General features: G+C 37.6%; 1 protein-coding gene across 3 annotated transcripts in view; it reads left to right on the top strand.

The window, feature by feature from the left end:
• The window catches only part of TENM2 (teneurin transmembrane protein 2), a gene marked incomplete at both ends in the record, with an annotated part of 540,785 nt that overhangs the window by 24,775 nt on the left and 491,874 nt on the right, over positions 1-24,136 (top strand). For all 3 annotated transcript variants that reach the window (XM_080627345.1, XM_080627344.1, XM_080627343.1), the window contains one exon: positions 19,285-19,560. In XM_080627345.1, coding sequence (XP_080483471.1) covers positions 19,285-19,560 — 276 coding nt within the window. The remainder of the gene's footprint in view (positions 1-19,284; positions 19,561-24,136) is intronic.

Raw genomic sequence — 24,136 nt, 5'->3', positions numbered from 1 at the left:
ACACCATGACTAATTCTTGATCTTCCTTGCTAAAGCAACAGTCTAGGGAGGTCACTTTTGCCTCTCAAAATGAGTGCTGTGCCATCATCATTACTGCTTATTGTGCTGCAGTTCATAAGGCCTTCCTAATATAATTTTACTCGTGAAAGAAATGGAATAAGCTATTCTTGAAGTTAGCTACGGGAATAAAACAGATGTCATGCTCTTGAATAGTGTTACCAGGATTTAACTATACTTATCCTAGAAAAAAACAATTAGAATCCTTAATAATTTCATCCTGATGAAGTCTCTACCACTGAAGCTTGACTAGTAAACACATAATGTTTCATTTTTTATACCTGAAGATGGAGTTCTGGTTGCCTGGTTTTACAGTTGAAGTATGGCAAGACTTGAGGTAAGCTATACAGACTAAAGCTGATTCTTGCAAATAAGATGAGAGAAATTTACCCCTATATGCTCATTCTTTTACAATGCCTTTACAATTCCTCTAAAAGGAGTAAAGATTTAATTTATTCTATTAAGAAATTGTGTGGTGCATTTTCTCTTTGTGCTTTCTTTTTGCAGAATATTTTCCCTGTGCTTTTTCATATTTAGAACATGTTTGAGTTTGAAATGGAAGCCTAAAGGTTTTTCTGACGAATTGCTGGGGTCTATTAATTTGTATGGTTCGTTTGTGCTCTCTATAGGAAAGCAGAATTTGCTTGTGCAGGCTTTGGTTGTGTTGGAAGTGCAGTTGTATTTGAAAGCGATATTGAGTCCCTGTAATATATTTTTTCTATCAGTGTCAATGTGTTTGGAAGACTGAGTCTCTGTAAGGTTGAAAATAGTCACTTTAGGAAATAAAAATAAATTGTATGTAAGAAGTTTGTGAGGGGAAGCTTCAGTGGCTGGTGAAGGCTGTTACAGGAGTACTGAGGGGAGGAGAGGAGCTGTTTAATACTAACTCTTCCTGCAGCCTGACAATTTATTCATGCAGTGGACATTGCAAGCCCAATCCGCAGATGCTATTTTCTCCTCCATACTGAATAAAACTCAGTGCTGGGTCCAGAGTGTAAAGATTAATTAGTCAGTGAGTGTTAAAGGTCTGTTAAAGCCATTATGGCGTATGTCCACTGAGACAAATAGGGGCCATAAAACATTGTGTTCAAAACCTAATTTTACATGTGTACTTTTCATTAATAATAATGATGGTAGTAATAACTATAGTCTTTTCATCCTGAAAGCTCTCAAAGGACTAAATGCATAGTGCAGTGCATACTGTGTAGGAAGGATCATGCTTTCCATGAAATGCGGTCTTTCTGAGGCATCCTTCAAGTTACATTGAGCTCAGGCTATTGTTAGTCACTGCACAGACACTGTGCAGTGCAGGTTGTCCAAGTAAGCCCTCATTTTATCAGTTTATCATTTATCTTGTATTTTTATCCATTTATGGTTGTTTCCTGGGTTGAGGCTACTAGAACCAGTTGTCACTGTTGAAAATGGCAACCAAATTGCATATAGCTACATATATTTTACTTTTTTTAGTTTGACTTCTAATTCTTCCAGTTGATTGCTAGCTTTCAAACAAGCTCTGGTTACAACATTGTTGAATGTTTGACTGTTTATCAGAAATTTTTAGCTAATTTGGTATTTTTTAGTTAATGGCATAAATGGGAAGAATTTTTTGTAAATATATGCGTACCGCAGGAGTTGCAAATACTCTTGCTCATTTCTCTGGACTAAGCTGCAACTGCTCTGTGAATACTGAAAGGGATGGCTGCGTTACCCACTGCTTTAAACACAAAGTGCTTGTCTTTGCATGTTTTGCAGGCTTCAGGGTGTTGGGGGGCTGGGGTGTGTGTGGCATTCTTGTGTATGGGTTTGGTTTGGGGTCTTGAAAACTGGTGAAGCTTAAGGCAAATCAGGGGAGTGGAGGAGCAGATACGGCCTCTCTCTTACAGTTATAACTGTTCCAGTAGGTAAAACTAGAATTGATCATAACACATGCAGAAGTATTCCTTCTTTTCTCTCCACAGAGTGAGATTCAAGCATTCTGTTTAGAATGCTTCTAGAATATATTGTGGGTTTGTTTACCCCATTATGTCCAGCTTTGTGGAATTTGTTTGATTAATATAAGCCTTAATTACAAAATTGAAAAGATGAAATCAAAACTTACTATATATTCTCTATCTGGCTACAAATGAAAAAGATTGTTAACATGATTGGAAGGGAACTTCCTGTTCTAGGTTGAACACTTGCATTGTCTAATATTTTCATCACAGTGCCATACTTGCCTCAGAAGATGCCAAGATATATCTTAAATATGGAATTTAAAAAAAAGCATTTTTTATGTTAAAGCAGTGGACTGTGAGGTCAGATTCCAGACTCCCTGCTGCACGTTGGTAACTTAAGTAATTTTAAATATTTGTTGGTTCTTTCCAGCAATGGAGGGAAAGGCTGGCATTCAACAGTATGTTCACGAGTGTTCTATGGTTTCTTCTGCTGTTTTAAGTTGTCTAACTTGTACAGTTTTTAATGGAAGTCTTGTTCCTTTATCTATTGCTTGAGCTGTTGCATTGATGTCGAACCTGGAAAGCATGAACAAGGAATGGGACAATGGTGATTTGTTGAACAGGCTTCCAGTGCAAAAGATAACTACATAAAGATAGATGGAGATGAAAGCTGATCTAGTGTCTCTGTTAAATGAAGCTGTGGGCAGTAAGGAAAGGCTATTCTTGGAGAGAAGATGAAAAGAAAAAAATCTAAAAATGTAGTGGTTCTCACCAGATTGCTAACTGCAATTCTGTAATTGATAACTAATTATATGAATGTTTTGGAGCCTTTGTGGATAGTCTCACTAAAGACTTCCAGAATTTAGCACATTCTCTGAAGAAATTGAATTAATCACTCACTTCAGCAATGTATTTATATTAGCTGGTGAATGAATGAAGTCAAAGGGCTAATAGATCTAGTGAGCAAAGCACTTGCCTTTCAGCTGTAGGTCAAGCAGCAACTGCAGATCTCTGAGGAGCACTTATCCTGGAGAAGACTTCTTTTCAGTGTGCTGATGTGACTGACAGAGCCAAGGGTATGACTGACAGCTGTGCTTTTTGGACCTCATCAGAATACTTAAGGCCTCTTGATGCCCCATCAAAATATTTCACATCTTGTAATGAAAGCTCAGTAACAGAAGTATAATTTCTTAAGATAATATTAGTTTATGGAAACACACTTTATTTCTAACATAGTTATCATCAAGAAGGGTTGTTTATTTTAGCGTCTAGTTCTTTTTTGAAATATCTAATTTTACTTGTATGTCTAAATTAAATTACATAGAAATTGTGAGTGCTGCAAAAGATCTTGTGAAGGCTGGCGTTAATTCAGAATATTTCAGATGCCTCCTTTGTTTTTCAATGTGGCAATCTATCAACAGTACACTGGAATAATACCTGTGTTAAAATTAATGATTGGGGATGATAGTTTGTTCAGATATGTGCCAAGATGCATGCCCATAATTCCTTAGTTGTACCTATGATAATGGTTATTCACAAATACTAAAAATAGTTATAAAATATTGCAATTTGGGCCGAAGATTTTTAATTTACATAGAAAGGGCAATCCACAATAAAAAAAATAAAAAATTGGAGAATGCCTGTTTATAGTTACAAGTTTTGATTTACTTTTTCACTTTTTCAGCAATTCCCCACTTTGCTCAACTATTTTGATGTAAATATATACGGCTTACAAGTGATGGAAAAGCCAGTAAAGATGACTGACTTTCAAGATGTGAGTGATCATAAACAGCGGAGAAGGAAGAGGGCTCACACTATATAGGGCAGGGTCAAAATGTGTTTGCAATTTGCAAACACGAAGTAGCAGCAGTAAAAGTGTTTAACAGTAAATGTGTCATTGGGAGAAATAATGCCTTGGTAATTTCAGTCACTGAGGACTGAGAAGAGGCAGCGATGTAGATGGATGTAGATGGATGGCGATACCACATTGTGGCTTTTTCATCATTTTAAGCTTCTAAATCTCCCTTTCAGCCTTTTGCTGCAGAGCTAGGCTTGAATGTTTCATTATTTAAATGTAAGATAATTCAGTTCTTTTGATATCTAGTTTTCTTGCCATTTCATTGTTTCACTGTATGCTATTTTACAGATGTTAGCCTTTTCGTTTGTGTTGGCAAAGCACAAATATTTGAGTGCATTTTGAACACCACAAATTAAGATAATTTTTACTGTTGCTTTTTAAATCTTAATGATGTATTTATAACTTATGTGAATGCCTCATATCTAACATTAAGAATAGCGCTACCATTAACAAAAAAAAAGCCAAGTTGTGAGTGGTGGATCTTGTATATATGGTTATTTCATAGGGAGTAGAGAATAACAAAAGCCGATAACGATGTAAAATTTAATGCATACAGTATGGCTAGCAAATAAATTGCAAGAAGTTGCATCTCAATTTGGGCAGATATTTGCTGGATTCATTCTAAAAACCTCCACAAATACTACAAATGCAGGTTGTGAATAGAACATTGTAGGGTAGCAATTTATTACAGCATAATTTTGTCTATGGCGCTACTGATTAGCAGTTTCACTGTGGTGGCTTAAAGCTTAACTTTTTGTGGAATAGCAGTGGCCAACAATTACACATGCCATAGTTTTTGTCCTTTTTGTATGGCTATCATTTTTCAACATCAGTATCTAAATTAGCATTTCAGAGCTTTTTCAGGCTAGAAGATTTTAACTGCCCCTCCTCACAGGGAAATCTTAATCTCGTTTATAGAACAGACCTGAGAAGTACAGAAAATGTCTATAAGGGGTCTGTGCCTGACAAATGTGCCTTCTAATGAGGGTTTTAGCAATGTAGACTTCCTTGGGGTGATAGCATCCCCTGGGCCTCACCTTCCCTCCCCATCTTTCCCCTCCCCTTTCCTCTTTCGTCTCCTTCTCTCCCCTGAGGTACACTCTGTCTGTCAGCTAGAGCCTAGCAGTGGAGAGGTCTGGGCTGCAAATGCGTGTGATGCAGTTTTGCAGTCAGCATCTGCTATTGCAGTGTCAGAGGGAACATGTGAGGCGGTCTAGTCCAAGCCAGAAGTGGTCACCTGTGTCTTTGTGAAGCTCTGTTAGCAGTAGCCATTCCTGAATGGCTGGGAATGGAGCTGTTGTTCCCCAAGCTGGCAGATGAGCCAAGTGGATATGGAGATCCCTGCCATAGCAGGGCACAGTCCCCAGCTCACCAAGGGTCCTCCCTGGCTCCAAGAGTCTTCCTTTGTTTGCAGATCCAAGGTCTGCATTGCCATGTCAGCAATACTGGGATAAAATATACACCTTGGGTTTGGCCTCCTTTGAAAGGGCTAGATGCTGGGGCCTGTTCGTGGCTTTGGAATGAATCTTTGACGTATGTCACAGTTGTTAAAGTAGGTATTAATACAAAATAATACATTTGTGTAGTGCTCAACTTTTCTGTAGCTGTCTATCAGAAAGTTCTGAAGTGGATTTCTTTAAAGACTCCCTGTCTCCTGAGGAAAAGGGGATAAGGCAGTGTGTCCCTGGACAGGATCTATGACTCATTATGCCAATCAAACTCCACTTCAGAGGGGAATAAAGAGATTTGTATCTCAAAGCTGTGCATAACGACTTCTTGGCTTTTCATTTCATATTTATGAGCGGTTTACTTTGAAGTGTTTATCAGGCTATACGCAGAAACATGAGAGAGCATTGCCTGAAACCATGTTCAAGTGTCTAATCTGTTAAATGCTTGCTGAGCAGGCTAGTTCATCAGTGCATGCAATGCAAAAAAGAGAGAAAAAAATAAACTTTCTGGGGTTTTGAGGTTTTGAAGTAGAATCTTTATATTAACAATATAAAAAGGATTAATAATGCCAAGCATTTTGAAATAAATGTAATATATGAAACTTACAAAAGTTGGTTATGTTCTGTGTTAAGTAGATAAATAGTTCTCTGCTTGAAAAGAAGCTTGGCAGTACTTAATGCCAAAACTATACAGTGCCACATCTGCTCTTAAGACAGGAGTATACAGTGACCATGAAATTCTCACTGTTAATTTTGAAGGCTTGAGGCATTCATAAAAGCAGACTTCTGTAGGGTTCTTTCCCCCCTCCAAAAAGGGCAATTTGCTGATAACAGAAGTGTTGAAAGCTGATAAAAGAAGAGCAGTGGCATTAGCCTGCAATGGAGACCAGTTTGGGGCAGCATTCCTCATTTGCTGTGTGCTGTGCCTGCAGAGGAACGCTGGAGAGGCAGGTATTGTTAAATAGGTCAAAGATAAAAAGCCAAAATTTTCAGTGAAGTGGAAACAAAATGACAGTGTTTCTCATTTTCATCTAGCTCCAGTGGGTTGGATGGTCATATACCTGACGATCGTTGTTTCGGTTCGCGATGTTCTGCTACCAGCCCTCTAAAGTGAAGCTTTGCTAATTCTGGCTGGATGTGACTGGTCAAGCCAGTCCTGTGAGATGGAGGAGATGAGAGACTGCAGTGGTAAGAGGAGCACTACAGCTCCAGCCTGCTAATCCACACTGGAAAACCCTGATGTGCATGTGGTCAGTGCACAGTATTCACTTGGGCAAGTAGCTCTTCAGGGTGTGTGGTACATGGTGTCCATGCATGGTAGCCTGTGTTTAGTTTTAAAAGTAACTTCACTTTAGAGCTCATTGTCAAGCATATTCTTACATACTTGTAATTTTCAAAGAAATCAGCAGGGATATGGTTAGTTCAGTGCTTAATTCTTCCCAGGCAATCTTTCATACCTTTTTATGATTTTGTGCAGATCATTTTCGCTTTAGCAAAAAAAAAGTACTTTTCCTTCTACAGTGAACACAGTTGACTTTAAATGGCTTGATTTGTGGGTCCCCAGCTTTGGACTTCTTAAAATCATCTTTAAAATAACTTAGAGGACCACAGCTGATCAGTATTGGACACTTCTGGTTATCCGGCTAGAGATTTCACTTTTGACTTTCCAGACCAGAAATCTTTGGAAGCTTTTGGGTTGTTCACTTGTTTGGTTTGAGGGTTCTTACTTTTGGCTTTCTCATTGAAGGGTGAAATAGCTTTCCCTGTGATTATACACCCATACACATTGTTTTCCGAATTCCCAGGGGTTTGGGTTTTTTTGAAGCATATTAAAAAAAAGCCATAAAATATATGCTGTGTTCGGTTTCTGTGACAAAACTAAGTTGTACGACAACTGAAATCAGGGCTAATTTTCCAATATGTGTGCTTGCTCCCTGCTCTGAAGCCATTAAAGAGATGACAAGGAAGAAAATAGAGCAACCAGATGCCTTTGAGAACCACAAATCTGAAATTTAAATAGACATGCTGGCAAGTTTTAATATGCTTAGCTGAATCAGAGGTTCATCAGTCTGAAAGTGATGGATAAATCTGTGAAGTGTCCAGAGCCTGTCATGGTAGCTTAAGCCATCTGAAGCTACTGGACGGCTCAGCTCATGTGCTATGTCACACTGGTAATTAAGAAAACCATTTTTTCAGATAAGACAGTGACTGAAAGGCCACAGGCAAGGGATGTACAGCAGCACCACACAGCCACAGAACTGCTGCCACTGTTCACATAATGGAAAACAAGACGCAGAACGCACTCTCATCCAAGGTACCCTGTAAGTAGGAGAGAGAAGTTTCTTTCTCCATCTGTAGTCTTCAGAGCTCTCCTTTTCCTCCTCCATATGCCCTTTCAAAACAAACCTGATTTTAGGTTTCAAGCTTCCTGTGACTCCCATATAGCCAAAAAGGAAATATGTGAACTAGCTCAAAATGCTTCTTTGCAAATGGTTGGTAGGTTAAAAAGTGTGAAATAGTGTGAGGATTAATGAATATTCCAATCTAATCTCCTTCTTATTAAATCCAAAGAATTCTATAATTGGAGTCTGCAAAATAAATAATAATAATAATATAGTAATACTACTAATAATAAATTAATGGCATCATATGTACCTAGGTATACTTGACCTTTATCAGTGAGATGTGAATTGATCATTTTACCTGATCTGCAAGGCATTTATGAAGTAAGTAGAGGCACTTACGAAGTGAGATGACGTGTGTGTGTGTGTTAAAAATAGTCAGATAACACAGCCTACATAGTAACTCTCTTTCAAATGAACTGAGTTTTGGTCTGGCTCTCTTTGTAGTATTTACTGTGTTATCTCCTAATAATAACACCTCATGAAGGGTTTAGACTGAGGATTTTTTAATGCAGAACTAAGCAATGGGGAAGGGTTAGGCAGAAAAATGGGGGGGTTTATTACAACTCTTCTTGTGTAGAATATTTGACCTAGTGAGGGAAAGCCAGTTTTTAAAATCAGTTTTTAAAATTCAGGAACAGCATTTTTCCCACACATGAAAGATTTGACAAAATCATAAATTTGAGATATCTTGATATTGCCTCTTCAAAGGATCATGCGCTGCTATCTGTTAAACTCAATGCTGAAGTGATGGCTGGAGCTTAATTTACCACTTGGCACATTTGCATCTCTATTCTGTCATTAACCAAGTGAAAGGCAGTGCCAGCAGTCCTTCAAATCTTAGACAAAAATGGAAGGGAAAGGAAAACAGAAGGGCAACAACTGTTGAAATGGAGTTTTATAAAACCAGACATAGTTTCTAAAACACTGGAACAGATAGAAGTTTAGATAAATTAGAGAAGCAGGTTGCATTACCCAAGCAGAGCTGTGCTTCTGAGGTAGGAAGAGCATGTTGGAACAGCATGCACCTGCCAGCAGCGGTCCAAATGCAACAGGCTGAACTGAAGATGTTGGACTTGGGTATACAGTGACTGGCAAAAAGAAAATCAGAATAGAGACATGTTTTGTATATGTGGAAAATGCCACTGTAGGGAAGGGAAAGAGGTGCACGGGAGGAGGCATTTCTTCCTTACACAGTTCTGTAGAAGCCTGGTAAGACCAGTCGGCTCCAGCAGTGGATTTGGTGGATCTGCTGTGGCGTTGCCTATAGCTATGGTACATGCCAGAATGGCCATGACACACTAAGTTTCTGCCTTCGTGATTGTATATGCAGTCTACAAATTATAGTCATTGGTAAATAAAAGAAATCCTGTATTAAGGGTATGTATTTCATCGGTAGCAAAGTTCAGGACCAATAGTAATCTGAATTGGTGCCAACTATTCCATTTGTAGTACCACAACTGACTGTCTGTGAAAATAACTAATTATTTTACTAGGATTAAAAATGAAAAGCTGAAAGTAATTTATAATTCAATCAAATAAATAAAAACATCTCCTGATCTCTTCATATAATGAACACGAAAGATGAATAAAGAAAATATGGTTGTGTCTGTTTCTTATAAGCTATACTGTCTCAAAGAGCTTAATCTATTTTCCTTAATACCTGATTATATTATATATCTTTTTCTTCAAAATTATAGTGCTAAAATTATTTTAATTTCATTATTCTTTAAGTTTGGCATAAAGCTTATATGGGTTTGCTCAATACACTTTTTTTATTCACATTGTGCTCCATTTAAGTTGTTTGAATTTTTTGGGAAGCTCTTCTTTCCATCTTAGAAGAATTCCTTTATCAGTCCACAGAGTCATTCATGTTGGTCTACTGACTGTGCTAGAAATGCAGAGTTAAAGGCTGGCATCTCTAGTTTTTCTAAAACCTGGTAGAAACAACGTCATTTAGAATGGCAACACAGAAGATCTGGGCTGAATAATGATCTACAGACTTTTATTCAACTGTAAAGGATACAATTTCCATTACCATTATGTCTAGGTAACATGTTTACAGTGAAGGAGCATCTTGTGACTAAACAGCTGACAGCTACTCCTGCTAAGAAATCTTTACATGTGCCTAGGGACCTTCATAAAATATGGAGTATCCATGTTCGTGACTTGTGAAGCAAGGTATGAAAGAAAACGATTAAGGTTTCACCAGTGATGACAGCTGATTCAGGCTTTTCAAGAGTTCCCAATTAAACAGTTATAAAAGTATGAAAGCTTATTACCTGTGACTTCTCCTGTTTCTTGAGAGCACAGTTTAAGTATCAAGTCATGAACAGTGACTTTTTACTGCTTTTTTAATCTAGGTTTAACAGTATAAAGGTAAGAAAAGGTTTTTCATGAATTCAGCAAAATATCACCAGCTAATTTATCCCCTGGTAGTTTCCTACAGGTTTGCATAGAAATCTTTCTTAATAATTGAACTCGGATTTGTGTATCAATGAAGATTAGTAGCTGTACAGTGTTTTAATCACAAAGTACTGATATCTGTATATTTATGATCAGCTGAGGTGGTTGGGTTTTTTCTGAAGACCAAGGAGAACTCCCTGTCCTTTTCTGACATAATTAAAATGCTTTTACTGCAGAAGACCAACAGCTTCATGACGGGACTAGAATGAAAGCAACTCGTGCCATTTTTTTTAGTGGTGGAAACTGATTCAGTGGGAACCATGGTCTAATTTTGCACTACTTCGTGCCAAATGAGTCTAACTGTACATGTGCACAGTCAATAAGGATGCTAAATGCTAGCTCTCCTCTATTTGGACAGCGCTTCATTCTCTCCTTACATTATCTTTAAAACTGACTCCTTTTTGAAGGTTGCGTTTTGCACAGAGCTGTTGTTGTTATTCCTTCATAGAAAAATATTCTGCTAGTGTGACAGAAGATATTCTCAGGTGTTGGGCAGATTGTTTAACCTGAAAAAGTGATTTGAAAATAATTCTTTCTGCATTCTTTATGGCAGCTATCACTTTATGTACATAAATGCAGTATAATCTTAATATTTTCTGCATATCTGTGGTCAGTTTTATTTAGAAGTTCATGATCTCTAAAAAGCAAACAGGCATATAACAAAATTAATTCACGGTTTGAGCCATTTTGGACTGATAGTAGAAAATACAGACTCTAACTCCTTTTCATAAGATTGCATCAAAAAAAAACCCAGCCCCTCTCCAAAACCCACTATTACCTTGATGGTGTTTGGACTGGAGCTGGGAAGTTTATAGCAAGAACATCATTATTTGCCATGAAGCTTCATGTTCTGTTCTGTCTCTCCTACTTGTAAAGAAGAAGTAATAAGAACTGGGTTTTAGTCATTGAAAACCACATTCTTCTTGGAGTCTATCACAGGACATAGCTGTGAATTGGTACAGATTTTATCCTAAAAATGCACCATTTGTCACTGCAGATGTACATTAGATCATTTGGACAGTTGTCTTACCACAATGTGGTTGTCTCCTGATGAACAGAATTTGTGCTATTTTTTCCCCCAGTCACAGTTTTTGTGTGTTGCTTTCAGTCTTTCTCATGTGTGGAGGTTAGTTCTGCTAGTCCCCAGTGCTGTGCAGCAGGCTTTACACTTTTGTGAATGTCTGCAGAAGCATTTCCTGTCTTGTCCACATAAGAAAAAAGTGTATTGTTGTAGTTTTAAATACAAAACATTTCTCGTGCTTTCTTGGCACTGTAACAGAAAGTGCAGAACATTGGATTAGAGTTGGTTTTGATTACCCATCATACTCATTGCCTCACTAGACACTAAGTAGCCCCCAAAAGAGCAGATTTTTTTCACTTCTGCTGGAGGTTGCCCATCACTGAAGAGGGATATGCTGGTGCAAATAGAGGTATGCACTGTGCATGTGCAGCACACAAAACCCTGTTGATTTTTAATTTTAGTTTGATTGCAAAACAGTCATTGCCTTTTAAATGATAGATGAGGCATTTCATTAGAGACAAGGAGATACATGGGGAGGCCTAAAGTTGCTTTGAGAAAGGAAGATCTTACTTGCATGTTAATGTGTCGTGTATACTTGAGTTTAGATAAATTTCCTATAATATCACTTCAAAATGTCAATAGATCAAACTATTTAGGTTGAAATTTGCCATGAATTCTGTCTGCTTCAGGTTGATTTGTCTGGAGAGTGGACAGGGAGTATCTGAGTGAATGATGCTAGAGAAAATAATGTTATTTTGCCTGCAGTGAAAACATCACGTGGCCATTGTGTTGATTAAACTCTGAAGTATCTCCATCCTCTAAATAAGAGATTCCGAGTTTGGAGAATTACTCCCTGCTATCTGTATTTCAGCAGATATCTGAGATGAAATACGATAGTGTTACTGGAGATTGAGTATGGAACTGGTGAAGTTTGCATGTGTGCTGAGGAGCTGCTATTGGCCTGCAGTGCCGGGGCTGAGCAGGACTCATAGCTGTTCCTCCTGGACTGCTGCTGAGCACCAATGCCGGGAATAACAGGGGAGTAGCAGCCCTGACTTTGCTTTCTGCTGGCACTTAATCAGTGAGGAGGAGGAGAAGTGCACCAGGCAGGATGCAGAGTTGCGCAGCAGTGGAGGAGAGCAGAGCAATTGCTTTCAGCATTGCACAGGTTTTTTTCATGTCTCCTTCAGGTTTCAGAATGGACGGATCTGCAAGAATAGCTCATCTCTTTGTAATATATGAAGCTGTTCTCCTTTTAGAATTCCTTAGAGCTTGAAAAAGTTGGAAAGCTTACAGTAAAGACTGCGTAAGAAAGTAAAATGTTAGCCTGAAGAATTACATTTTAACCTGGGTTGTGCTGGGTAGATAATAAATAATAATCATGCTTGCCACCGAGCTCCATCTGCTTGTCCTCCCAAATGTGATTTTGTCCTTAATCAAAATGGGCATTTGAGGAGAAAACAACAAATGCATACTTTGACCTAAACCAGCGTATCATTAAAAAGTTCATCACCATAAGGTGATGCCAGAAATATAGTTTTTAGGTGGTACTTGTTCTGCCAAAATCAGTGTGTATTCTGGAAGGAAGCTGTTCTATTCTCTTTTCCCTTATAAAAGCTATAAAATGGGGATGATAAAAGCTCACCTCACAAGGAGGTGAAGATAGAGTGTTTGAGATATTCTCAGAGGCTGCATTCAGTACAACCGTAGGAAATGTGAAGTGATTAAAAATATTGTATTTTGTATTGGTATATAAAGACTGAATGAGGAACATCTATAAATCATTTCCTGATGCCTTTGTCACAAATATGCTCTATGAAAGTAAGATTTATCATCATTAAGTTGTTAAAGTTCACATTCGTTTAGTTATAAAATGTTTAGCTTTCCTCACTAGCAATACCTGGAATTTAATAATCTTAAACGAAAATATGTCATCTGTGAATCTTCTTACTAGGCAGTGACAGAAACATGTAGGTGGCTCTGCTCTTGTTAACCTCCAGGTCTAGGTTTTTAAACCTAAAACAGGGTATAGCTTGTTCATTACTGTTATTTCCTAATTTTTGAGGAATCCATCTTTGATATTTTTAGTGTTTGATCAGTGAAGAGCTTGTTCCTACAGGAGCTTATGCTCCCCTTCCCTGTGCTACCAAAGGACTGTTAGGGAAAGCTGGATAGGTAGTGAATAAGAGTGTTGGAGAGTTCAAGTAAATAGTTCAGTTTATGTAATATCATTTGTGAATATTACAAAGGAAGGAAGAGCTAGCCCATAAACTTCTGCAGGGCAGTGGGTCTCATGGCTACAGCAGCAGTATCACCTCCTCCTTACCTGGCCTCCTGAAGCACAGGATGTTTCCCCTGCTTGGGTGGATCACAGTGAAAGGAGAGCTCACATTTTCCTTGTGCTTTTCTTTTTGAATTTGTGCTTTCTTCAGAAATGGAATACCGCAGTCATTGTAATATCAATGATGTTAAGAGAGAATTTTCCAGGCGTGTTTCATGCTAATATTAAATCTGCCACAGAGGCTATTCATTGTGATTACATGGTTAAAATTCCTGTCTGTTGCACAGGAAAGATACTTCTGATTTAAGTACACTTAAACCACCAGAAAGATCCAGTGTATTTTATAATGATGTATCAAGGGGGAGGAGGATGGGCATTTATAAAAGAAAAAGCGTGCATTATTATTTTTTTTTTAAGCATAAATGATACAGTAGAAAAGCTTCAAAAATGCAGGAAGAAGTCGTGTATCCCTCAGCTTAGGTTTGGAGTGTCAGTTCAGAGTATCTTATAGTGCAGAACTAGAAACATAATTGAGTAAAACATTTTGTAGAACAGGATCTTTAACCATGGGAAAAGAGTAGTATAGAATATAGAAACAGGTGAAATACAGAGAAGGATTAAAAAGATGGCAGTGTTTTAATGGAAAAAGATGAGAAAAAAGGTTAAATGTTAAAAATTAGTATGGTAAGTAGATTAAAAAATGAGATTTTAATCATCTGTTCTCCCTGTCATTAAATGAATGCATAAAGAATTGAGGAAAATGAAGTGTGCATTGAAGTTTGTTAAAAAGAACGACCTCTTCATATACCTCAGATTGGAGCTAAACTGTGGTACTTGTGCCAGCAAAAATCATTATAGCTATGAGCATAGCAAAACTCTGAGCAAGAATGGGATGTCTTAAATGTATTCTTGTTATCTTTACTTCTTGTAATTGATTATAGTAGCAAAGAATGTAAGTGATATTTATCCTTTTGATTTTAGACTTAGACCAGTTTTGAACTGCTGATCTAGTGTTGCAGGCAGATTTCTCCTATCTGTGCATTACTGGTTCAGATATCTTCCTCTGAGGCAGCTTGTAGCGATCACAGCTGGATTAGATTAATCTTCAGAAGGGCAAGTCATGCAATTTGTAATTACCCAAATGAGACCTCTGCCTAGAGGTTAGGTGAAAATAACCTTTGCTTGTATGGTAATGCTTTCTAGTCTTAGCTAATGAGTGGAATTGTACATCGTTGAATTAAACACACTTTTAGGAAGTATTTATATACTAAATAATGCTCAAAAGATAATAGAAGTAATGTGCTAATTAAAAGGAAAACATCTTTTCTACTCTATTGAGAGACTATTCACAGCATGTAGGTTATGGACAATGATGATCAAGTACATAACATTATATTACATTTCTAAACTAGTATACTACTGGTCTATTTTTGCATGAGAGATTACATACACCTTAAGGGAGCAGCTGGTATTAACTGCTGTTCTTTAATGAAAACAGGCTAGTGATTTCTGCAGGTGTGGATGAAGGGACTGGGACTCGGGCAAGTAAGCTCAGTTTGCATATTAAAAAGCAAAAAACCTAGTGACTATTTTTATGTGTATGTGGTGTGTTCTTTGAGAGAAAGAGGTTTCTTTTCCACCTGTAAGGATCTGATGTTATTTATCTCTTTCCACTTCATGTCACCAGCAATGTAGTAGATGCTATAAGAATCTGAAAGAAAACACCGTGAAGTTGTGCATGTGAAAGAATGGATTCTGCCTGCACATTTCAGTCCTACTTTGCAAGGGGAGTTTCAGGAGAATGCAATTATTCCCAACTCCGTGCAAGCCCTAGAGAGGGAGTATGCTTTACAACAGTGTGAGAAGCCATCCATCTGCCTTGACTGTTAGTGCTAGTAGTGCAGTTCAGCTCAGGGGCCAGATTTCTGAATACACAGCAGTACAATTTGAATTCCCAGGATATGGCAAACAACAGGTACTGCTGCTCTCCTTCTTTTGCTTTTCTTCTAGGAGGGATTGATTTGCCTGATTTCCTAATCACTTAAAGAGCTGTAAGGCAGATAGTTCTTGAAAGAGACTCTCAGTCTGAACCCCATGCCAGGCTTTGTGTTTACTCACTGCAGCTCATAGGTGCTGTAGTTTCTACCAGCAGTGGCAGCAAGGAAAGGTGCTTTGGTCCTGTGACCTTTCTGTCATTGGGATTCCATATGGAGTATGCTGTCAGTATGAGTGGATACGAAACAAGTTAGATATTTTCTCATTATTTGTGAGACTCAGCTTTATTTGCCAATTAATAGTAGGGTTCTTTATGCTATGAGTTGTTGGATAAGTGATTTCTGTGCATCCAGAACGATATTTATCCTGCCTCTGAATTTACAAGAGTGGCCATTAATACCGTAATAAGCAGTAATGGATGAGCAAATAAGATAATATTATCTTTGTGAAAGTTCATATGTTATTTGAGAGGTGTGGGCAGTTTCATTTTAGGGAAACAAGGCATGTAGGAGAATATGATACAGATCAAGAAATCTACAGAACATAATTTTAGTGTTTCTATCTCCTTTTCATAGGATAATTTAGGTTGGAAAATACCTTTAAGATTTGAGTTCATTTTCTCCAGATTTTACATCAAATTAAAGGCTATAAGGCGTCAGGAAGTATAATATACATAGATACATTTTTATATATTTAGATCTAACATATGAAAAATGCTTTGTATGTATATATAAAATCTATGTATGTATACAGATGTGAAAAAATCTCCAAAATGCATTCTTACGTGGTTATCCATGGGTATCCAAGGACAATTTATTTTACCGTTGCATGCTGTCTTACTGAACACTCTCAAATAATATTTTGCAGAAGCGAATACAGAAAACTAATAAATAAAACTAATTTAGAGTCTACCAGAGAAGAACATGTTTTCAGTAGAGAGGGAAATCGCTGAAATATTTCATGTCTATCATCAGGATGCTGAAGATTTTCAGTGGTAAGACTGTAAGGAGATTTCTGAGAAGCAGCATAGAAAATCCTTTCCCAGAGGCTCGGAGCCTGATTCTGATTACGTTCTTGAGTTGATCTGATCCACCTCTCCATTTTGTTTATTTGGTCAGTTTTCAAATATTTTTCTTCATGTTTCTGGAAGATTCCAAGTTGTCAGATAATAAAACTCAATTGGGTGAATGGTTTCTGTGAATACTGTATTTTCCTGAAATGTAGAAATGTATTTTCTACCATTTTCCTTTGCCATTTTCCTGAGACAAATAAAGTGAGACTTTCTCTGAAGATTATCTTTTGCACTGGATTTTATAGTCTGATTTTGATGTCAATACAGGAAGCTAATCAGAGTGAAATAATTTGGGCTTTTAATGGCTGTTAAAATCCACAGAATATCATTAAAATGTTTTACTGTGTATGTAAAACAGCTTAATTAAGCTAATATAGAGGGCTGGAGCACCTTTCCCATGAAGACAGAGTGAGACAGTTGGGCTTGTTCAATCTGGAGAAGAGAGGGTTCCAGGAAGACCTTCTCTTTAGGCAGATTCCAGTGCCTGAAGGGGCCAACAAGAAACCTGGAGAGGAGCTTTTGACAAGTGCCTATAGGGACAGGCAAGGGAGAATGGCTTTAGAGTGGCAGATGGAAATGAGCTCTTAGGCAGAAGCTCTTCCCTGTGAGGGTGCTGAGGCGCTGGCACAGGGTGCCCAGAGAAGCTGTGGCTGCCCCATCCCTGGCAGTGTTCAAGGCCAGGTTGGACACAGGGGCTTGGAGCAAGCTGCTCTAGCGGAAGGTGTCCCTGCCAGTGGCAGGGGTTGTAAGTGGGTGATCCTTAAGGTCTCTCCAAAACAAACCATTCTAGGATTCTATGATTAATGTATTTATAATTTGTGTGTATTTGTAGACACTATGCCACCATCAAAGAAGGAAACCTGAAAAACTTCACTCATGATAACTTTGGTAATTGTAGCATATATCTAATGTCAGCATGGACTCTACCTGTGTAAGTCAGAAAGTGTGAGGCTATTAGGCTTCAGTTCACTTCATTTTTTAATATAATTTTTATATTGGGTTGATTTTGACCTTTTTTATGAGTCTAGGGTTAGTTTGCCAATATGGCTAAACCAAAACTGTAATCATTTGAGCTGCTTTTATTAAAATGTCTTCTGAAAGTGCACATTATTAGAGTTCACCTTTTCTGTAAAAGTAACTTTGTTTCATCTGTCATGCTAGAGCTTCTAGAACTTTTTACTCTTTTTTTGTTTGTTTGGGGTTTTTGTCTTAAAAAAAGGCAAAAGATCTGTAGACTGAGGTGCACTTGAGAAGCTCATTTTTAGGACTGTTCGGTTCAGTGCTTTTGACTAAAGCACAAGGTTTTTGATTACTAGAATAAATACTAAATTGCAGATTAAGATATTCCCCTAGCTAGGAGAGTTTGGGTTAATTTAATGTTGAAAGAGAGCTGACTTTTTTAATATCAGCCTTTGTATATTCTTTCAAACATTACCACTACACACTTCATTTCTTTAGAAGCATCCTGTCTGTGATACTTACATACCTGATGTTGTTGGCCACTCTCTTAATACCATACAATCTTTCCTGGCTAATCTGTGAAAGAAGTTGTAATACTTAAAAATACACAAAACAACCAGTTAACAAGATTATTAATTGATGACACTTGGCTGTGTTATTTATTTAGTGTATGAATTTCCTCTGTATACCTTCATTCTGATAGATACATAGACAGAGGAAGGGGAGAAAATATAAACTGCTTTTGGACAAAAAAACCCTACTGTTTAAGAAACATAGACCACAAATCTGGTCTCCCCATGAATTAAGAAAATAAATAATTGGCAGTTATACTGCGAGCAACTTCAGCCTGGTTTTGTTCTTCATTTTTAGCCCAATGTAATGAAGATAAATCCACTTTGGCTTTCAAAACCTTCAAAAGCCTTAGAGACCAGTAAATATTTCCGTGTATTTTTTTTACCATCCTGTTCATTACTGTAGGAAGCAAGTACATAAGCCAAAATCAGCCAGCAAGTCTGCACTTTCTGAGAACCCAGGGGGCCTCCATGTGCTTTAAAAATGCATGAGACTTTTTCCACTGAGTCGTTATTAACTGCTATGGGTCACATGGTTTGACATTGTTCCTCAAAGTTTTGCCTTTAAGCCAAATGACCTCCTGATTTCGGTATCGATGCACACTTTCTTCTGGAATATGGGGAAAAAAGGTAAAAAACAATGACAGTGATGACAAGGTCTGTCTGATTTTGAGAGCAGATATTAAACTATCAATCTCACAAAACATGAAAGTGCAAAACTGGTAAATTCTGTTTGCCCAAATAAGTGTTTATGGTTTATGAAATAGGAAACTATATGAATACTAGAATTAAAAATCCTACCTCGATAGAAGACTTGTATAGGAGAAAATCAGCTTTGTTAGAAAAAATTCTTTTTCAGTAATCAAATGCTCCAAAGCTCGTGCTCTGGTCCTACACATACAGGTACATCATAAAGCAGGTCAAATCAACAGCACTTGTCCCCAGCTTTATGGTAATCATATACCTAAGTGATTAATTATTTGGGTCCAAAATAATAATCTAAAATTTAGATATCTTTCCTATCTTTGTTTTGTGTATTTCATCCATTTTAACCATCTTTTACATCCATGCACCAGAGATCTCTGTAATTCATTACAAAGGCTTGGCATACAGCATAGTTAAGAGAAATTAAAAAGGTCTGTTACTTTCAAACTTTAAAAAAATCCCTTAGCTTTTAAATTATTTCATTTAAGTTGGCATTTTTTATTGCTCTTCTAGGAACAAACTTCACCCTTGCAGAACTAGGAATCTGTGAACCCTCTCCCCATCGAAGCGGCTACTGCTCAGACATAGGAATACTCCATCAAGGCTATTCCTTGAGCACGGGCTCTGATGCTGACTCGGACACGGAGGGAGGAATGTCTCCAGAGCATGCCATCAGGCTGTGGGGAAGAGGAATCAAATCCAGGCGAAGTTCCGGTCTGTCAAGTCGTGAAAACTCAGCTCTTACGCTTACCGACTCTGACAATGAAAATAAGTCAGATGAGGAGAACGGTAGGCCTTTTTCTTCAATATATTCTTAATGAACATGTATGAGAATGTGATAATACTTAATAATATATGAGGATTCTTTTAAAGGTCAATTGTTCACCTTTTTTTCTGAGTTTGACTAAAGCTGCTTTTTAATGTTGGAGGGTTTTTTTAGCATTGATATCAGGAAACTCTATTACCTCTATATCATATAATAGATATTGTGGTTTATCTTGCAGTTTACTTTCTATGCAATAATCTTTCACAGATGTATGTGCTCAGAGTACACTAAGTCAAACTTAACAATGAGAAGCAGAAATAAATTTATTAAGAGAAATAGTTTCATATGTGATTTTTATACACAGCTTGAAGTAATTACAATACCATTAATCTACAATATGCCAGTAGCTGTGACAGTGGTGCTAATTTTGTGTGTTTTTTCATCTCCGAATTTTCTAAAAAGTAAAATTAACTTGCTGTTTGATTATAGGTAAGTATTGTGGGGCATTTAGAAAGCAAATCTCTGCATCAGACTGAGGCAAAGCACTTCTGTTTCATATAGTTTAATAAGTTCATAGAAATGAAACCTTAGACAGTGCAGCTATCACTTGGGTCAGAACACCTAGGCATCGGATGACTCTCCAAGTAGACTGCGTGAAGCCAGCTGTCCTTTCAAATGTATGTAACCCACAGCCATGATGTTCAAATGTCTCAGCTAAAAATTTTTACCAGGGAATTTTCTGTGCTCACATATTTTTGAATTAAACTAAACAGGAAAAATCGTAAAAATGGATTTGCAGGAATTGCACCTCCATCCTATAGGGTGATGAAGGTGCCAACTTCGCTTGGTTAAAATATGAAGTGAAGGGTCTGGTACATGATGTTCTGAGAAGATGAAGAGGAATCTCCCTAATGTTATAGCCTCAGAACTATTCAAGCAGCTGATACAAGCTAATGAAAGCAGCTCTCTCTACGCATATTACTTGTGATAAAATTGAATTTGTTACCTGTTAGGTTCTCTCAGAAGAGGAGTTTTTTTAGATGTTTATTTTAGGCTCCTCCCTGTACTTACTGATAGTTGTCTTGGTTTGAACAAAAGCAGTGAGCTGAGCACTAGAAACACAAGCAACTGCTTGTCAAAGCAAGCAAGGCCAAACTGAAGTACAGATTTTACATTGATAGAAAAAAAGTTTAGAAAAATACAATTGATTCTGTTTGTAACAGCAGCCTTTTTTTGTTGATTTAAATTGAATCTTTAAGTAGCATCTCCCCTCCGCAGGCAGAGCAGGATATGTTTCTTCATCAAAACCAAAGAGGAAATATATATTTACTAATAATGATTTGTACAAGGAAGACAGTATTTTAGAAAGAATCAGTGATTAATTGATTTCTATTTTTTTAAAATAAGAATACAATTCACAGAAGATATGACAAGTCCCATTGACTTTTTAGTGTAGTTCTGATAAGGTTACTGTGCATAATTTCAAGTAAAAAACCTGACTAAGGAAGTTCTGGCATTATGGAACGAGTGGGATTCATTCTGTAACATGGATTTGCTTCTCTGAAGGTGATTGCCTCCATTTCAGTGTAAGCAATGTGCCACACTTTTTGTCTGAGAAAATTTCATCTCAGGACCTACTTTCATACATACTGTTGCAGAGGTTGATAAAAGAATGAGTTTGCTTGCTTGCATTTCATTTTCCTCCTTGTAATAAGTGAATTGTTAAGTAATTGGAAATACAGTGCAGTGAGTCCAGTTTGAATAGGTAATTTTTCTAACAATTATGTTAATAAGAGAAAAAATGACGTGATCAAACAGCATGCAAGAAACAAACCAGCATCTGGAATTCATTTTTACTTGGACAGGATTTTGTGATAAGGGTTTCTGTATGTTTGGTTGGTTAAAAAAAAACATCATGCAAGTAAGAAGCAACTATTATATACACAGAGTTTTAGTTTTACTGTCTCACAAATCCTGGTTAGCTCAAAAATCAATGCTTCTTCACATCACTGATTTTATGAAGTTTGGGGATGCATTATCATATAGATTGACAGTTGCCCCACTGGTTCAGCACCACAGTGTGGACACTTACAAAACCGTCATTAATTTCTCACGCTTGTGCCAGCAGTGGTTTCCTACATAATAAACACTGTGTCCTTCAGAAGCAGATCAATAACCTGCTAGGTATTCATCTTGAAGAAGAAGTAACAAGAATCTATACTTCAAGAGAAATTCACTTTCTGATATGGTTTCAGGTTGGCAGGATACTACGTAAAACAAGACATTTCTTGGCATAAGATGTTATCCATTTCTGCCTAGCAATATTAGAGGGAACTCGTGATGCACAGACTACTGAATTTATTTAAAGTACTGTTAAAGTTTTTTTCCCTGATACAGTTACAAAACAGAAGTTCAACTCCAAAAGCTGATTATTTTTTTTTAATATTGAGATGCTATCACAATTTATATCACTGTAATAAAACCAAACCCAAACCTCTCCCTTTTCTTGTAATACTAAATGTATTTTGTCACTCTTAGTGCACCTCTAAGTAGCACAGAGGAGGCTTAATTTCTAAAAATTAGTTTAACAATGTGATTTGGTTCCCATTCAAATCCATTCTCAAAGCTCATGACCGTTTTCTCACTTCTAGATTTAGTGTGATTTTATTTTATCATAAATTAGAATTCTGTGAACCTTGAAATATTATCAGGTCTGAAATACTTATAGATAAATTGAAATAATGGAAACTCATTTAAATTCAATGTTTTCCTTGGTATATGAAAATTCTTCCTAACAAAACACCTTCTTGGTAATCCATTTTGAAAAGCAGCACTTTTATTTTCACAATTCTGATTAAGCTCTAAATTCTTATCACATCTCATAGTTTTCACTACTGTCTCATTCTGGCCATCTCTTCTTTAGACATGGCAATGTGAATATGTTACAGCAAGTCTGTCATCAAGTTGTTATTCAATGTGATGTATTGAGTTGTGAGATTTAAGTAAATAAATCTTTTCAGAATACATACAAATGTAAAAAAGTCAATTAGAAATATAGCTCTTCTCTGATGTCATCTGCCAGCTTTGTAGAGGGAATTACCTACAGGCACCCACAAGTACACAGTACAGGGGATAAACAGGAGTTTCTGAATGCTTTTTTCATTTCCTTCTGTTAAATCCTGTAACTGTTTATTCCAAAACATCATGGAATACTTTTCAAAAGTAACATTTGTCGTCAGTTGACATATGTTCCTTCCTAAGCCTCCAGTATTCCTATTTCCAGAGTAAAGCTTAGACGCTGATTGTGTTTAGGTAGTGACCTTCAACCAAGTGCTCTTCCAGGGTTATTTTTCTCTTCTTTTAAAGGAGAGCAGTTGTTCCTATATTTTTTTTTTCCAAGTTAAGTTCAAAATTACACTATTCTCACAAATACAAACCCCATTGTGAAATAAACTTTCAATTTTAAATTCCATGAAAACAGAGCAATACAGAATGCTTTTGCAGCAGACCTGCAATCTTTTCTCCTGGATTCACTGTTATTGATTGACCACTTGAACACTGAGCCATCAACTGCAACTCTCTGCGTGCGGCCATCCAGCCAGTTCTTTATCCACCGAGTGGTCCACCTAAATTGATGTCTCTCCAATTTAGAGACAAGGATGTCATGTGGGACAGTGTCGAACGCTTTGCACAAGTCCAGGTAGATGATGTCAACTGCTCTGCCCCTGTCCATCAGTTCTGTAGCCCCATCATAGAAGGCCACCAAATTGGTCAGGCAGGATTTCCCCTTAGTGAAGCCATGCTGGCTGTCACCAAGCACCTCCTTGTTTTTCATGTGCCTTAGCATGCCTTCCAGGAGAATCTGCTCCAAGATTCTGCCAGGCACAGAGGTGAGACTGACTGGTCTGTAGATCCCTGGGTCATCCATTTTCCCCTTCTTGAAAATGGGGGTTATATTTCCCTTTTTCCAGTCATTGGGAACTTCACCTGACTGCCATGATTTTTCAAATATGATGGCCAGTGGCTTAGCAACTTCATTCGCCAGCTCCTTCAGGACCCGCAGATGGATTTCATCAGGTCCCATGGACTTGTGCATGTTCAGGTTCTTAAGATGATCTCAAACCTGATGTTCTCCTACAGTGGGCCTAAGGTCTTCGTTCTCGCAGTCCCTGTATCTGCCTTCCAAGACTTGGGTGGTGTGGTCAGAGCATGTGCCAGTGAAGACCGAGGCAAAGGAGTCATTGAGAACCTCAGCCTTCTCCAAATCCAGGGTAGCCAGTTCTCCCATTTCCTTCAAGAGAGGACCCACATTATCCCTAGTCTGTCTTTTGTTTACAACATACTTATAGAAGCCCTTCCTATTATCCTTAACAGCCCTTTGCACACTCAGTTCTAAGTAGGCCTTAGCTTTCCTGACCTGATCCCTAGTTTCCCAATGTCCCTGTATTCTTCCTAGGCCGCCTGTCTTCACTTCCACCTTCTATAAGCTTCTTTTTTCTAAGTTTTCTCAGTAGTTCCTTATCCATCCATGGAGGTCTCCTGGCCTTCTTGCTCCATTTCATTCTAGTTGGGACACAACACTCCTGAGCTTGTAGCAGG

The sequence above is a fragment of the Psittacula echo genome (genome assembly GCF_963264785.1).
Source record: "Psittacula echo genome assembly, chromosome: 11".
NCBI lineage: Eukaryota > Metazoa > Chordata > Aves > Psittaciformes > Psittacidae > Psittacula > Psittacula echo.
Note: the sequence above shows the minus strand (reverse complement) of the source record. Positions and strands in the feature narration are given on the sequence as shown.